This window comes from Tyto alba, unplaced genomic scaffold (genome assembly GCF_018691265.1).
Source record: "Tyto alba isolate M040663 unplaced genomic scaffold, T.alba_DEE_v4.0 Super-Scaffold_6, whole genome shotgun sequence".
NCBI classification, from domain to species: Eukaryota; Metazoa; Chordata; class Aves; order Strigiformes; family Tytonidae; genus Tyto; species Tyto alba.
The window spans coordinates 13341611-13359552 of NW_024881327.1; the positions used below are offsets into that span (position 1 = coordinate 13341611).

The window sequence follows — 17942 nt, forward strand, 5'->3', positions numbered from 1 at the left end:
TCTACCTAATGGAACAGGAGCCCAGAATACCTGTATTAATCGGAATAAAAACTCCATAGCTACCCAGACTTTGGAGATGCCACCTGTACCAGAATTTCCATCCACACCTTTACCACCTAAGAGGTCTGCTCCCTGGTCATTCTTTAGTTTGTTCAACAATTTTCAGCACTTAAGAATCTCTATGTTATTAAGATTTTTAATTTTGCATGCCATTATAAAAAAAAAAAAAAAAGGGGGGGTGGGAGGTGGGGGGCAGCAATGCCTACTCTTGTGGCTAATTTAGTCTGGTCAAAACTTGTGGTTGTGATTGCTCTCTACCTTGTAGTTTACTTTTATTTTTGTGTATTACAGTAAGATGTCTGATGGGTGATTTCTTCAAGTAGAGGGGTCTAAGACATTTTCTAGATTTATATTTTTTCTTACTATCACAACTGACAAAAAAGATATGAGCAAATAATGAGAAATACATAGTCTAACCCTCACAAAACTAACACCCTAAAAAAGTTGCAGCAAGAAGTGTCTAAACCTTTGGGAGTGAATCCCACTAGCACTTGTGTCTGTTTCTGTTCTGGCATTTCCTAAGAGTTTTCCATCACATAATGTAATACTAAATATGTGTGTTCCATCTTTGTAAATGTGAAGTACTACTAGTCTTTCTGAGTTTATAAGCAGCAGGACACTTCTCAATCTTCACTAAAATCGCAGCACTTCCTGAGTGTATTGTGTGTCATTTTATCCCCCTATTTGTATTTTGCTGTAAACTCCATGTTTTGGGGGGAAGAGAGGGGGGTTTGATTGTTTATTTGTTTGTTTCAAATTACTAACACTTTCATGCACATTGTTTCCTGTTCAGCATACTATTCCAATGTGGATTAAAAAATCTCTTTCTCTGTGTGTCTCCATTTGATTTTATTACTGTGAATGGAGTGAAAACGGTGTCAGACCAGAATGTGCAGCTGCTCTTTTGCCAATAGCAGAGTCCTCTCCTGGCAGTGTCCCCTCTCCCAGACTTCCTGAACACATTGCTGCAGCAGCTCCTGGGAGGTAAATTGTTCAGAGGGGCTTCAATTTAGTAAACAATCTACTTATATGTTGTTTTAGCCTGGATTTATTTGTCTTGGGGGAGAGAGTTGCCTGTCATTCACTTAGAACAGACTTTATAAATCTGACATGACTAGGGATTTTCCTGGAAATGGCAGGAGAGGGAAGAAGAAGAGAAAATAAATAAAGCTCAGCAGATTGATGAACAGTTTCATGGACACCAGTTAAAACAAGACTCAGTATTTAGCATGTGTCAGTATGTTGTCAGTGGGTGTCCACCCTATCACCTGGATAGAGTAACGTGTCAGTGGTCTCAACAACTCAAGTGATTTCAAATTTCTTCAACACACAGAATAGTGCCTTTAAAAATGTAAAAATAATTTTTTGAAAGTGGATTATTTAGTTCATAACACTGTGTTGTGCTATGATGCAATCAAGGCAAACTAGATGATTATTTGGCAACTTTTCTATCGCTGGCTTTGGATAGCTTCACCAGTGCTTATCTTGGCAGATGAGTGATGTTTTGGAGATCTTCTGTGGGTACTAAACAGTGATGATAATTTTGGATATAAGACAGCGACAGTAATTTGGAGGATTATGATGCTATTATTGCAGGTCAATAACATTTTCTGATGGTTTGTGTTTCATAGTGCAGGAGTGCTTTTTAATTCCAGGTAGCTAGTGTTCATTATGTATTCATAAACACAAAGTTATAACACAAAACAAAGCTGCTTCCTTAAAAACGAGTCCTGCCAGGCCCCTAGACAGAGACTTGTCCTTGTGAGAAGCGTATAGGAATATACTATTACCCATACCTATATGGGCTTTCTGCAACTAGAAATCTAAGATTTGGGATTGACAGTTTCCCCTTTAAAGTGGTAGTCTCAACCAGCTAAGAGAGATGAGGTGAAACCTCACAACAAAATACATCAATTCTGTTCTCTTGCAGTGTCTTTTGAAGGCACTTGTGATGTCTGGGAGAAGAGGGTACCTTCATGAGCTAACATCGAGATTAGTCGTGAAGAGATGGTGGGTGATGACAGGGGTTTGCTTGGACAGCAGGCCAGTACCTTCATGGTAACCTTTGGTTTGACCCAGTACAGAAAAGATGATTTGATTGTGATGGTTTCAGCAGCATGTTCTCTTAAATCCCAGGAAGCTGATGGCATGAGTAGTTATTAGTCACCAAAGATTAAAAATACACACAAAAGTTGTATGGCAATACCTGTGGTGGGTTTTGGTTTTTGTTTTGTTTTGTTTTGTTTTTTTTTAAGCAGAAAACCAGGGATGAAAAAGGCAAGGAGAGAAGTACTACTTCGATAATTGGTTTTCATGTCTACCAGTGAAACTCTAGTATGATTACACCTACTGAGCTGCAGACATCTTGAAGATACTGCTACAACTACTGTGTTCTGAGTACCAAGGAGTTCTTTCTAAATTCTAGCTCTGGATCTGTGTCCAGGGAAGGAAACTTTAAATCTACTCTCCCTTGAGACCTGCAGCTCCGGGTTTATTATTTGGCAAAATTAACCTCTCGAGAGCAGCTTTAAAACAAGCCACAGAAAATTGGAAAGGACAGCTACGTTCATGGTGGTTCAGCAAGAGCGAAATATATATACAAATAGTCAAAGAAGCAGGTGATGAGTATTTTCTACTCAAGAAGGGCAAAAATCTGAGCAGCTTCTGCAGAACTGTAGAAGGAAGGATTAGCACTGAGTGTGGGAAGGAGAACATACTAAATTGACAAAGCTATGTAGTCTTAATTCTCTCCTGAAATAAGAGGGCATCAGTGTAGCAACTGTATTTGGTGTTTATGTTTTGTTACTGAGCTGATGTCACTACTTTTATAATACTGTGAGGTAGGAAATAAACCCAAAGATGAGCTCTAAAGCACCTTTTTTATAAAAGGGCAGCTATCAGAAACCCATATGGAGCAACTGATGCATGCCACGTCAGACTTTTAGTAAAGCAGAACTGGGCCATCCAAAGGTCAGTAGGCTTGCTTTTGTCACTGAAGCTCTGCATTTGTTGTCAATGACTGGCATAGGACTTTATTTTCCTAATGGGCTCTGTCTTTTCTTGGCTGAAGTTCTGTGATTTGTGCCACCCACTACTGAACCACCAAGAAGGATAAAGAGTTTGCTGTGAAATGTATGAAGGATCTGGATTTGATTACTGGATTAAAATTAGGTTCGCTGCTTATAAGGCAGACTTCATAATATTAAGCATAATGTTTTTTTAGTGTAGTTTTAGTTCTTTATTGAAAGCCTAAACTAGTTATATGGCAATATAGCCAACTACTGTAGTTTATAGTGTATTATTACTCAATTTCATATATGCAATGTCCTCATATAAGTTTAACAGTAAAATATTTAAGACCAATTACAACTTCACCAGAAAGTTGCAAAAAGTCATCTTAAAAAGTCATCCTGGCAACTTCAGACCATGTTAAACCACAGAGTCTGGTACCTCCTGAGAAATATATAACTAATATAAAGCACATCCAGTGCCAGCAAGTCTTTAGATTGCTCATTTATATACATACTTTTTACAGTCATACAGACCTATTTTATCTTTTCTTTTAATGTAATAATTCCTGATAGTCATAAATACAAAGACTTGGTGTTAAATAGTAAGTATTAATCTTGATTTCTGTTGTGTATTTTCTGATCAGTGGATGGCCAAGAATATTCTCTGCAGAAATTGTAATCTCTGAGAGTAATTCTTACTCCTTTTCTAGCTACTGACAAAGCAAATGAAAAATTGAAATACAATGAGTACGTATGTATGAAAAAGATTTGGAGTCAGCTTGCTCTCCCTATGGAGCATACACCCAGTGTGGTTTATTCTCTTCTCCTCGCCTTCTTCAAGGCACTTTTCATGACTTGTAAAGCTTCACAAAGATGTTGTATGAAGTTTAGGAGAACTACAGGACAACTCCAGGAAAGAGTATAATCTGTGTATACCTCTATTTTGTCGTGAATTATTGTAGCTGCTGCTGTACTCTCCTCAACTCAGCCAGATCTCCTTTTTGGCAGGTCTGACATTTCTACATCAGTTTTCCCAAACAACTTCTCTTGGTTGTAGTCATCATGGAAAAGGGAATTTGCAAAGATAGGAGTTGCTCATTTAATTGGCAAATGAGCATCAGGTTGGGGAGAAGAGGAGGTCTCAGACTGACTGCACTAAAACTACCTGATCTTTTTTGTTTGTCTTGGTTTGGTGACAAGTAAAATATGGGGGGGGGAAATGTTGCTTTTCTGTGGTAAATGCTACTTGTCCTTCTGCTATCTTTTACTTCAGAGAACTTTTGCTTGAGAAGCCTTTGGTGGAAGCCTTACCCATGTGTGCACCTCATCCCCCTGCAATTACTCAGGTTTTAAACACCAGCAGCAGCCGAGTAGCCACAGTGTCTGAAGTGTCATCTACTTACACTAGGTAGAGTTTCTAATATACTGGTTGCGATTTCATTCGAGTTTGTTGTGTATTTTTTGAGTGACTACTTTAAGCTACCTAGGTATTTTGATTTAGTGGTTAAACAACCCTGGTTCCAAGCTCTCAAGCTTCAGCTGTAAAATGCCCCAGAGAACCAGTTTCAGCACAGTCTGATTTCTAGGGAAAATGAGTATTTGGTTCTCAGGGAAGAAAGAAAAGCCTTCATGTGCTATTCACTTGTTCTTCTTACGGAGGATGCAAGAACACCAGCTAGAAAGAGTTGTCCATTACTGTTTGGTGGTTTTAATCAAATGAGAGATTTCTTCTCCTTATGTTATCTCATTATAATTACTTGTGAAATTAACATCAACTAGGAAGATAACTGAGGAGTTGCCGGCTCCAGATGCAACGAGCTTTTTGGCAGCTGACAAAGAGCGTCCTTTCCCTGTGAAGCACACTGTGGCCACGCAGACCTCTGAGTCCCCCCTGCCCACCACCCAGTCTGCAGCCCCCCCTGTGGAAACAGCCCCCAAGCTGCCTCCCACTCCTGCCAGGTACATCCGAGCTAGCTGCCTTTAAAAAAGCACAATCAGAAACTGTAATTTTACATATGGTGGTTCACCTGATTTTTTTTTTTTTGGACGATGATGCTGTCAAGATGAAGCAGCTTACAGGTATCTCCTGACCATCATGCTGCTCTGGAAATTTGCATAGCAATTAGACATTCTAGTAGCTTTAGACAAAAGTTAGAAAAATAATTCAAAAATTGAAGTGACCCTTAGATGGAGTTGGAGGAACCAGTCATAGGAAGGAGATTCGGTTGGAAGGTGACTTTGTTGTCAAAAGTTGGCAATACGGGGTAAATATATAGTGTCAAAGTGTGGAATAAGATTTTGGGGGGAACATACAGCAGAGTGTGCATAATGTATGATGCTTTGGTATTCCACATTTTCTTCACCTGGCTTTCAAAGATGAGTCACCCTTGCTATAAAATGTGTATTTTTGAATTGTCCAGTAGTCTCAAGTTTTAGGAAAAGAATACGAGCATTAACTTGAGTAGTGATGGGACATCATCCAGAGTATAGTCTTTGCCAGTAAGGAAAAAATGTGTTTCCCTCAGTAATTAACACTCTGGGATATTAAGCCATACCTGCTGGGGGGTTTTCATTGGTAAGGAGGGCTTTGAAAAATCCTTAAGTGAACCCCTCCTAAGCTTTAATTACCATTGCCAGAGGTGTGGTAAGTGTTTGATTAATGGCTTTTCTTCTCTTGCTGCTTTTGGTCAGGCATGAAGCATCTTTGCCTACTTGTGAAAGAAATTCTTTCAGTAAAATCTCAAGCTGTCAGTCTAAGTCATCAGTAAGTCATGCAAGGTAAATCTTTTAAGTTATATCTACAGCAGACTGCTAGGTGTAAGCAAGGTTTTCAGGAAGTGTTGTTGCATTTAAATCTGAGAATTGATATAAAGTATAGTTGTGTAAGTGTTCAGAGTGTTTTGTTGATTTCTGAAATTATTTTTAAAAAAATACACAACAGTTCTGTGGATAATCTTGAATTTTTAAATAAGAGCCTGAATTATGGACTCACCACTGTAGAAATTATTCTGGACCCAGTCTTCTTTTTTAGGTTTGGGTTGTGGGTTTTTTTGGTTTTTTTTTTGCCTGTTCACATTCCTCCCAACTGAGATAAGTTAGGAAAATGAAAAGGAGGTGAGGAGCACGCTAAATTTGGTAAAGGTGGCTAAAAATAGACCTGCTGAAGTTGTATCAGCAAATATTCCAAAGTTCTCCATGTTTATTATGAAAAAGAGGAGAAGCTGAATGATCTTCAGGACTCTTTCTGTCAGCACCATGGAGACTTAAATGGATCCCCATGGACCGTCCTGGGCCTTGGTTCAGTGGGAATGTCCCAGGGGTGTGAGGCAGAGTCTTGGATGGGGAATTTGAGGGCTGATAGATGCTAAATGCTGTCTTGATGAGGGGAAGGTTTTATTTGTGGGTGAAATAAAAATTGCTGTTTTCTACATTAGTATTCAAGTGGCTAATACATTGCCTCACATCTATGTGAACTGGGAACCTGCAATAGCATAACTTTCCAGTGGTTAATGCAGTCCAGTATTGTACTGTGTTGCTGTCAAACTTTCCTGCTTTTTCTGTTTTCTCCTCTGTTGGCTCAAAGCTTCTGTGCTAGAAAAGTACTGCTGGAAAATCCTTTGGGAAGTCTGCCCACGTTTGGACCCGCTCCTCCTCCCATTCTTTCTCCTTTCAAGCAGAGATCAAAAATTAAGAGTGTGGCTGCTGCTGCCGTGTCTGCTGCCATTGCTGTCCGGGCCAGGTAGACAACAACTTTAAAAGGAACATTTTATAGCTTGGTTTAAGAAATTTCAAGCTCACCCAAGAATAATCGGTCACTGGCAGGGTTGTGAAATCAGCTCTTTTGCAATAGCATGGTAGGCAAATTGTTAGAATGTGTCCAGGGCTCCCATGCTCTGTTTTTAGCTTAACTCCAGACTGTTGCTCTGAACCTTGGAGAATACTTCTATCTTTATAATCCTCATGGTATCTGTCTTACGGTTCAGTTAGTAAACTAGCTGTAAACTACAATTGTGTTACATGGGTGACAAAAATAATCTGCGTCTTTTGAGTAACTTCAAGCTGCTTGAAATCATTGACTCTCTGAGTTCCATCTGTATCTTTACTGCATTGCTTTTTATAAAGGCTTACTTAGACCAGTGGTCTCAAGTTTTTCTGACTGTGCATTCATATCAGTAAAAAACTTCTGAGCGTGCAATGTATGTATATGTATTTCTAAACTATATAAATGTCCTAATGTAATAATATATTATGTACAGTATAAAGCATACATCAAAACAGAGATTGAAAAAAGATGAGAAAAAGGTGAAATAAACACTACTTTGAAAATATTTTCTATTTTACTTTATTAATGGTAAAAATAAAATAAATTCTCACACCCCAGTGGGTTGTCTTGTGCACCCCCTGTGCGGTGCGACCTCCACTTTGAGGACTTCTTATTTGGCCATAATTTCTACATCAGTTATCCTATCGTAGGTTCAGTTTCTCCATACTGCTACAGAACTTACAGGATTTTCATAAGGGTGCTTGTGATTTCAGTGGTCCCCAGCAACTTGAACTTTGGTCACCTAGTTTGTTTACGTGGTCTTTTTGAATGCTTGCTAGACTCTCCGAACCTAGCGTCTACCGCGCGCTCTTGGATGCCCTGCTCATCACACCTGTCGCTAAGCCTCCTCTGCAGGCCATCGGGCCCTCCAGGAAGTCCACAAGTGCTCTGGAGTTGCAAAAGAGCAAGAGGTATTGGCCGTGTGTGGTGCATGGTTGGCACTTGGGACTAGCAAAAAACAGCTTCTCCTTCAAAGCCTGTTTTTGTTGTCTGCACGCTTGAAGCAGTCTGCCTCTTGTGGTCTTTGGCACGAGGTCACCAACCCCAAATCCTGATGGTTTCACCTCTTTGTAGAACTAATCTGCACCCTGATCCTGCCGATGGTGTTTGTGCAAGCCCACAGTACTAAGCAAAGATTTCCTCACTGGCATCAGGTGCCCTTCTGAGATGCATGGTGCTGTTTGTGTTGTGTTGTGAACCTCCCTGGGAGGCACCATCGCTCTAAATAGCCAGCTGGAGAAGAAACAAGATATTCTGTCTTGAAACCTCTCGCCAGGTGAATTATTTGCAACAGTTCCTTGAGCAAGTAAGCAGCGTGTTAGGCTGCGAGGGTGCTCTGGGAACAAAGAGCTGCTATTTTTAAAAGCTCACTTTTAACGTATAAAATCAAATAACTGGCATGCAGTGCAGCAAATAACTATTTTGAAATGTATTTGCTGTCTAGGCCCTTTGTTCCAGGGCTGATTCTGTTCAGTGCACAGGACTTTTTGTTCTCATTTCCTGACCACAGCTATGTTAACACTGTGGAAAGCTGCTTTTATGTAATGGACTTCAGCCTCAAAGATAGAAATCTATTTGATTATTTTACAGGACAGTAAGTATTAAGTTGTGCCAAGAAAGAAATAATTTGTAGGTTTTCGTGTACTTATTTGCATTTTCACAAGAGTAAAACCCTTCTAGAGATAAGGCCCAATTATAAGTAGAGCTCAGATACACTTGATGTAAGAAATTTCTGTTGAGTAAGAAGTATTATATCTTTCCCTCCTGTTTCATGGCTTCCGAGGTGACCTCAGTCACTAGAAGAGACTAAAGTAGCTCTAGCTTTGGGGAGGGGACATGGTAGTTATTACACACCAACAATTTTAAGGTGTATCAAATTTTTCAACATTGTGGAATATTCACTTTAAAAAGAAAAAAAAATGCAGAATTATAGTGATATAACACAACCTTAAATACTAAATTTCTTTTGCCACTGAATAAAACTTGTTAGGAAATCTTTTTATGTGTGCATCCAAATGGAAAACCTCCCCAGGAGTTATAATACCTGTGCACCACGAGCGAAGTCCAGGACGTACTGTCAGCAAGACTTTATTCTTTAGCTGTGGTGTTTGCTGATACTTTAGCAGAGCCAATAATGGCACTAAAAATGAATTCCCTGATTTCCCTTTTCTGGTTCACTCTGGTAATGCGCATTGTTTATGGCATAAGCTGCAAATGAAGGTAGATTGTTACAAGAATGGAAACAATCACATTCCTGACTCTGAAACTGGCTCTATGTTTATCCATCATTTGCTCACCATATGGGGAGAGACTCCTTGTTTTGAAGGTTTATTTTTGGAGATGCAAAACACTTATTTCTGCTAGAAAGTTGAGATTCCAAACAGGTTCTGTCCAGTTATTGTCCCGTATGAGTACATGGGACTGCCCATTGGGAAAGGCAGCAAGCAGTGGAGAACTACATTCATCCCACCACATTTGAAGTGCAGTTTTGGAGGCTCTTCTCCGTTTTGCTCTTCGATCTGGCAGAGCTGGAAAGAGATGTCTTGGGGAGCCAGGAGGTATACTGGGAATACAGAGACCATATAAGCCTGTCCAAAAGACCTTATCAGTATTAGGTATATCACAATCCAGGTTGAACAGTTTGAAGGACAGATTATTAGAGTTTTTAAAATGTTTTTTCTAAACAGAGGCAAAACTAATTTTCCCGTAAACCATTGCAATAGCCAGGTTCTCCTGGGTCAGACTGCTGTGTACAGATGGTGGCATAAGGCCATACAGGAAGCATGTGACTTTTAGGCTGTTAGGGACATCTCAAATAAGACATGACCTAAAATTTGGAAAATGTGACATAGCAACATCATTAGTCTGAGAACATTATGCATAAATTGAATTTTTGAAGGGTTTTTCTCCAAATAAGTGGTGTTAATCTGAAATTAACATACAACAAACTGGGGTACTGATTTCTGATTTCCTGATTACCATCCTGAGCTGCCAGTGCCAGTGAGGAGGAAGGGGTTGCCGTTGGTTTGAGCTGTAGAAATGAAACTTTGTGCTGCTTCATCCTAGTGAAAAAAGCAGCACAGCCCTATTGTATGGCTTGAGAAACATGTAGAAAAGAGATAAAAGATGACAAATAATGCTTACAGTTTACCATCAGCAAGTACATGTTCTCATTTAAGTTCGACAAAGATCAAGCAAACCAAATTATGTCAGAAAAAAGAAGTGCAATAATTTTAGAGAAATGTACCCAATGGGTGTGAGAAAATGGATATTAAAATGTCTTTACATTACTGTCCATCTAGTGACATTGTAATATGTACACAAATGTGATGCTGAAAGATTTTAAGTGGCAGCTCACTTCATCTCACAACAGAATAGTTGATAAGGAAGGAGAGCTGAAATTTTATGTCCCATAACTAAAGAGATTAGTATACGACATTGTATAGTAGAATAACTTGTTCAAAAAATTGGTTCAACCTAGAAATCCAAGTAGATAAGCTGAAGCAACTTTGGGGGTTGCATTTTCCAGCTCTATCTTGTATAATTTTCATGAAGAGGTAATGAATCTGTTTTACTGAGGTACCTAGGCCTTAATTGCATTAGCTCTGGGGAAAAACTCAAGAAGGTTTTAGCTATAACAAAAGCAGGGGTTTGCTTTTGTTCTGCAGTATGTTTGCTCCAGAAATACTACCCTTTTATCCCTCTCACCTCACCATTTCGGTTCCAAAAAAGCTGGCTGTCTTAAACTGCTCTGTACTGGGTAGCTGCCAGAGAACTTGACCTTTTTCTGACTTAGTATCTGTTATTAACTGGCCTGAAGTGCTGCTGAACATCCACACATTTTCTTCCTCTACCAGTCTCCTCAGAAATGGACTTTTTTTGGTATACCAGCCACGCAGTCTTTCAGTAAGCTAAGTGTTCATCCTGATGACAACGGAGATAGCCTTAAGTTTATGGGGGCTTGTGTTTTTTAACAAATGACATATATGCAGCAAAGGAAATGATGTATTTAATATCTTCATTTCCAAGAATTGTAGCTCTGCCCTAAAATTAAATCAAATGGCAAAAACACTGAAATTTTCAGATGCTAACGAGGATGTGTATTGAAATGGCTTTTCCTTTTTCTACATGACACTATGCCATGTACAGTTACTTGAAAGGAGGATAGTCTGGGCTTACGAGATAAACGCTGGTGTTGACTCTGAGAGAATATTTATTCTGAAAGATGCTTTAAATTGTTTCTGTGTAGAACGTTGCGTATGGAAGGGTTACATACTCCTTCACCGTCACTTAATATGAAAATACCTCCACCCACACGACTTTCTCTGCTCTTTCTTTTTATTATTTTATTTCGCATTTTCTAATTTCTTGTGAGTTATTGGAACACCGCTAGGTTAACACGAAATGTAAACTCTATTTTAAAAAGCTGACTGAGACCAAGGATTTGCAATAGGGCTGAGAACAAGGTCAGCACTCCGTATTTCTTGTATTCTATTTCTCTACTGTTAGACCAGAAAGTTCTTGCAAAAAGGCATCTGTACTTCCCCTATTCACGGGAGTTTTTTGTCATTCTCATACCTGGATTTTTCTAGTCTCATATATATCTTCAGCTAACGTGTATTTTGATACTGGACAAAACACATCACGCGATGTGTACAACTTCACATAGCTTAAAACAAGAAATTGAGATGTGAGATTCAAGTTTTATCTCAGCTGTGCTATTACCTTGTTGGAAAGCTTTGGAGAAGCATCTGTGTAACAGTTTACTTGGTCTTAGGGCAGACAAATAATTCTTTCCTCACTTTGCAGTTACAAAGTTTCTTTAATATAAATGTTTTGAAAAATCATATTATTTTTTTTTCTCCCCTTCAATGCTATATCAAGCACTGTGTATATATTTTAGAAGCCATTTATTCAGGTTTCTGCAGTGTGCTTGATGCCTGCTCCTGCTTGGGGTTAACAGACAACCAACAGGCAACAATGTGTAATGCAAGGAAAGTCTTGCTTTTTGTTCAACTATTTTGGTTTTAGAAGCCATAAAGCAGAATCAAGGCTATTATATTCCACTTGGTTGTGCCAGAAACCAAGAAGAGTGATTTTCTCACATATTTTATTTTTTGTTGTCTTTAAACTTTTAGTGTTCTTAAGGGAAAATAACCTCACAGAATTCATGGCCAACTGAAGAAAGCATTTACAGACTGTGTCTTGGATACTACATGACCTCTCCTGTTAGCAAACTTCCTAAGACCACAGGGGACTTATTCCCAACTCACACAGTCATTCTGAACAACAAGTGGGAGTTAAAATATCATTTATAATCCAGAGAACTATTAGGAAAATACTGATGTACCAGGCTGAGCTTGGAGCTCAAGTGATGGTGTTTACAGATTGATAACCTGGTATCTTGGGCTTGCATGAGGAGAAAGTCCACCCAGACCTCTTGAACTTGCTTGGGAAAATCTGGGAGACTTGGCATTTATTACCATTTTAGTAGTGGTAGAACTTACATGACGACAAGCTGTATTTCATTTTCAGTTAGGACCGTAGTTTCTCCTTTGGCTAACAACAACTTGACACGTGATTATCTTCTCTAAAGTGTGTGTGAAGAAATTCTGGGCAGCATTATATAGGAGTTTCCATGGAAGGGTGGAGGGTGCTTTAGGCAACTATGGCCCCAGACCATGTGTTTTTCTTCTCTTGGATTTAGTGGAGGGTGGGAGTGTCAAAACCTCTAAATACATTCAGAAGGATTTTCCAGTGCAAATGTCTTAAAAAGGCCTCTGAAATGTGTTCAGCCTTGTCTTGGTGCACCTGATTTTGGTAAGGAAAGGGGTGTGGTATGGCTGCAAATATCCCAGAGTGATAAACTGAAAAACTGGTGCCCATTTCACGTGTGACCTGGACCTGCAGGTTCCTTGCCCATCGCCCCTCGGTAGCATCCAAGAAGCTCTCAGTACCACGTTCAGCAATGGGACAGTCAGCTGGCAAATGTCTTTTTCTCACTGTCCTCCCACCAAAAACCAGAATGTAATACAGTGTTTGGTATTTGAGGAGGAACATGAGGAGGAATAACAGAGGAGTTATTACTTGCTTTTTAGTCTATTTTGACCTTTTTCACAGTGCTTTTGTTGATCAGGAGGGGCTCAGTCTGAGGAATGTGTTGTGAGCTCTGGATAAAGTTTGCACTGGCGCTGGATCCCCCTGTGTGTACTCAGGCCTCAGACTAGCCCCCCAGAAAGTCTGATAGAATAGGGCTCTGATAGAATAGGGCTCCACTGTGCAGGAGTTATTCTCCGTGGAAATTCAGGAGAGTATGTCATGTATGAGCTAGCATATGTCAAAGATAGAGAGGTGTCTTCAGCTTTCTTCTTTGCTGGACTTTTCTTTTGGACTGCTTTTTCAATCTGTCTCCCTTGCAGCCCACTTGCAGGGTTATTTTGATTAATCTTCCCCTAACTTATTAATTAAATACATCGTGGGTCTTCAGGACATGAGACTGAGTCAGTCAGGCTCGTGTTCCACTGTTCCTTCATTCTTGCAGCGTTGAAACCCCTTGCCCAAAGCTTGACAGCAGAGCATTCGCATCTTGCAAGCAACATCGTGCTTCTTAAAATGGATGTGACTATTGGTTGCATTAGTTTTCATCAAGGAAAACTAACATTTTTGCTGTAAATATTCATGAGGTGGAGGAGGAATCATTTAAGAGTTACAAAACAGAGTTAAAAGGTTAAAGCTAGAGTTAGAAAGTAGGCTGGTCATTAATAACAGTACAAGTGTTTTGACATCAAAATGTGCTTGGTCTGAACCTGACTCATTGGGTGTCATCTGGGAAGACTGAGGAAGCTACTGATGTGGAACTCAGTAAATACGTAAGGTTTATCATTCTTCCTTCAGTTTTCTAGTGACAACACTGAAAAACAGATGGGAGCTCTCTTCCATTACCTGTTCATTTTCTTGAATTTCTGTATATATTTTTGTCTCTTCACACCATGTAATTTCAAGGTAATGAATCTTGGGTCATCATTGTACAATATCCTAGTCAGTTACGAAATGCTAGTAGGGCTAATTGTGCATATTGTGCAGCCACTTTGTAGAAGGTAAGTACACTTCTGAAAAGATACATAACTATATTTATAAAGATGGATAAAAATGATTGGAGTTTGAGTGTTTCTCAGTATAGAGGAACATAAAGTAAAATAATGAGGAATTAATTTTGAAGCATGAATTTGAGGAAGTTTGGCATTGAAAAGGTTGAATGTCTGCAGGGTGCAGCACTTCTTTGAAAGTGAGACAAAGATGGATCCTTCTCTCTGCAGAGAATGCTGCATGTATGCTCCCAGGTAACTGTGATTAGAGACTGTAATTCAGAAAAACCACTGTGTATGCTATTTCCTGCAGCCCACTATAGGTGGGCAACATCACCCCGGAGAGACTTGCCAAGCTGCAGTAACACCCTGCCTGTTAAATTAACAGGTTGTAGTGCCAGCTTCAGTTTATTCGACTCTTGGTTGAAAAAAACAGGCACAAAGTACAAAGGGTGTCCAAGACCTGTCAGAAGTTTTGCCCTGAGGTGAACACGTTTCCTTCTGTCAGAGTCATGGCTTCAAGCTTTTTCCTTGAGAACCTTCTCTCTAGGATAGGCTCCTGGCACATAAACCACCAGAGGTGATAAAAAAAAAAAAAAAAAATCACAGATGGTTTTATAGCTGGGTTTATAATTGTCTTCTAGTTTGGGGTCATTAAGATTCACCTCATTTCTAAATGAAAGCCTAAGTGTCTCCAATAAACTTTTGCTTCAGGAACTAGCATTCCATGTCATTCACAAGCCTCAGAATTCAACCATGAAGATGGCAATGGTGGAGGTACCAATCAGCATTAATTACAGCGAGCCTTGTGGGCATGTGTCAGGGTCCACTTCCTCGCCTGAATCTACAATAAGGCTGCAGTTTGCCAGCAGCACACCAACAGTGTTTTGAGGAATTCTTGAAGTTGTAATGGGACTCTGACCTGGAGCAGGTTTGGTGGGTTACGTGTCAGATGTACTCAACAGCACAGGAGGAGATTTATGTGACACTGAAGTTGCAGACACACACTTTTTTCATGGTGGAAGTCAGTCCTAAACTACCTTGTTTTCAACTACTGAACGTGCTACTTAATGTCAGAGGATGTCTTCCTATCCTTTTTCTTTCAGTCTGCAACAGTGCTTTTAAGAAGTATATCCCTGTTGTTAAAAAGACATGTATCCTAAGCCTTTAAGGAGTCTAACGTGTACCTGAAATGCCTCCCTTTGCACTACACAAATGCCTTTAAATATCTTTTAACATTAGAACGTAACAAAAATGCAAGGTCTCACTTTTTGCTTCACTGGGCTTGTGCACACTGCATATAGCAAATCCATCAGTGTCAGTTCAGCACAGCTATGGCAGTTACCAAAAAGCCTATAAATGCAATACCTGTTACTCATTAAACAGATATATTCTCTAAACTCCGAATCTCTCTTTATACCTTACCCAGAAAAGTTTCTAAATACATCAATTACTAACACTGTAAAACTAGAGACAAAAAAATCAAGGTTATGAACTTGCATTTTGGCCTCATGGCGTGTTCAAGTTCTTGCATGTCGTATGGCCAAGGTGATACTGCACGAGCTCACGCGTGTGTGCGTGCGCGCACAATACTTGTAAAGTAAAAGTTGCTCAAGGATTTCTACTTTACGAACTTGGCACAATCTATAATTCTGTGAATGACCCTGAAGAAATATACACAGTGCACAGGTACTGTAAATTTGTTTTTCTTCAGTAGAGGAAAGAACACAAGGCTTCTGTGTTAACTGATGGGTTTCCAGATTGCACAAAATATGTATTTGGAATTGTTTTGGCTGTATTTTGCAACATTGTTGAGTTAATTTCCTGTTTTTGTGATCCTCTTAGTTTGCAAATGACCTTCATTAACAATTACTCCTCTACTTTGAAGATTTTTAATGACAATATTTGTTCTCAGCTTCCCAAAGGCAAATATCCATTATACAAATACTTCTACACTGCATAAAAAATTTTGTTATGATAACTTTCTCATTCTTGAACAACCTCTGGAAATGAGAAATTAAAAATTTTCTTGCTGGCAATGTAATTAGTGTCTATTTACGCTCTACATGAATTGTGATTAAGTACAGTTTTCATCATGCGTGTTTCTAAATAGCTAAGAGCTCTGCTAACCCTTAAAATATAAAAGCAGCTGTAAACTGCTCTAAATAAGCAATATAAAATATTGTGCATGTTGTTTAATGAATAAAGAAACTTACGGCTCTTTTAAAATATTTAATTGTTTGGGGGAGCAGTGGCTCAGAAGAAAATTGCATATAATTCACTTTCAGATGGATGATTTATATTAAGATCTACAAGTATAATCTGGCTATATGAGTATCTGCCTACTCTCCAAGAAAAAAAAAAAAAGTCTTGAAAAAGTCTGTGAGTGTACCAAATTTACAGTAAGTGTTCTGCTTTAACCTGTATAGTGCCAACACTTAATTATTTTAAATAGAAATTGTGAAGAGATTTAGTTGTCTATATTGACTTCTGGCAGAAGTTTCTCAAGTATTTAGCTCTTAAAAAACCAGCTTGAAAATATAGCTTCCGCGGCGTTGTCCTGAGGTGATCACCCCAGCATCGATGATGACAGAATGGCGGGTGCTGCTCTGTTGCGCCGGGTTGCAGGGGTGTTGCCCCACTTCTCTGTTTCACAAATTCTCTTGTCCTAGCAAGAAACGCGTTTCATTTTGTCCTCCCTCGTTTCTGAACAGCGATTCCCAGGAGGCTACCCAGCCCGCTGCTTTCACGGCCGCCCCGGCGAGGAGCATGCCCGCCCACCAAGAGAGCGCGGACGCGAGACCTGCTCCCGCCAGCACCACACCTGCTGCAGCCCTCAAGCCGATGGGACCCCCGGGCACTGCCAAGTACTCCGGCTGGCAGCCCCCAAACCAAGCAGGTAGCTTTCTCTGAGGCTTTTTCTTGTTCGCTTAAAGGCCGGAAAACATACTTCACCGTGGGTGTAAAAGCAACAGCCTTCAAATGGCTGTTTGTGTATTTTGAGTATAGTCCAGTTTGTTTAGAAAAGAGAAGAAGAAAAACAGATTTAGCAGTTGTAGTAAACCAGTAGCCCTTTGTAAGTAGCTTTGTAGATGTAATTGGTTTCACAAACAGGCAAAATCAGATGTCTCTGAACTCTATTAAAGGCATATATACCAATCAAATATATATATACACACCTCCCAGTTTCAACTTGGCGCTTCCCATGTGACTATAAATTCAACAGAGCACGTTCCATAATGTTTCAAGGGTAGAAATATCAACAGACACATGTTTTCCAAGTGATCTTTTCTGAAGTAGATGTTAATTAAAAAACCAAACAAACGACAACACCAGAACAAAAACCAAGACTAAAACATGGGTAGTTATATATTTGACATTTGTAGGTTTTATTTGGGTAGGGTGCTGGAGTATTGCATAGATTTGTGATATGGAGATTTGCTTCAGGTTGGGTTCTTGCAAGGAAAACTTACATAGCTACTACTTGTTGAATGTAGTTTGGTGATTCTTACTCCTTTAAATCTACACCAAAATGTCTTATGTCTGGAAAGCATGTAATTTTCTTTGTGAACATTTCTATGTTATAGCCATGTCTGTATTGAGGCATTCAGTATGTGTAACAGTGTATCTATACTTTTGTAATATTACATGCAGTAATGTGGGGTAATTTTTTAATGTAACTTGTTTTTTTTAAACTGAATCAGTCTTTGGTGCCCAACTAAAGTTGAGCAGTAATTTTAAAGAATCTGGGAAATTTGTATTACTAATTAAGCTTTAACTGCAGTTTTTTCTTGTAAGAATGGGATGAATGTTCTTGATTCTCTTTCTGACAATCTAAGATGCTAAATAGCCTTTTAATTTTTTGTTTAAGTTTTACTCTTAAGGGTTTTCCCTCTTTAAAAGTATATGCAATCCAGAAAAGGAACTACAGAGGCCCTGACATAAAAATAAAGATAAAACATA

The 17942-nt window shown here is 39.3% G+C and overlaps 1 protein-coding gene across 6 annotated transcripts in view; it reads left to right on the forward strand.

Annotated features, from left to right (window-relative positions):
- The window catches only part of PDLIM5 (PDZ and LIM domain 5), a 134625-nt gene that overhangs the window by 88181 nt on the left and 28502 nt on the right, over positions 1–17942 (forward strand). For all 6 annotated transcript variants that reach the window (XM_042807812.1, XM_042807810.1, XM_042807811.1 and 3 more), the window contains one exon: positions 16694–16878. In XM_042807812.1, coding sequence (XP_042663746.1) covers positions 16694–16878 — 185 coding nt within the window. The remainder of the gene's footprint in view (positions 1–16693; positions 16879–17942) is intronic.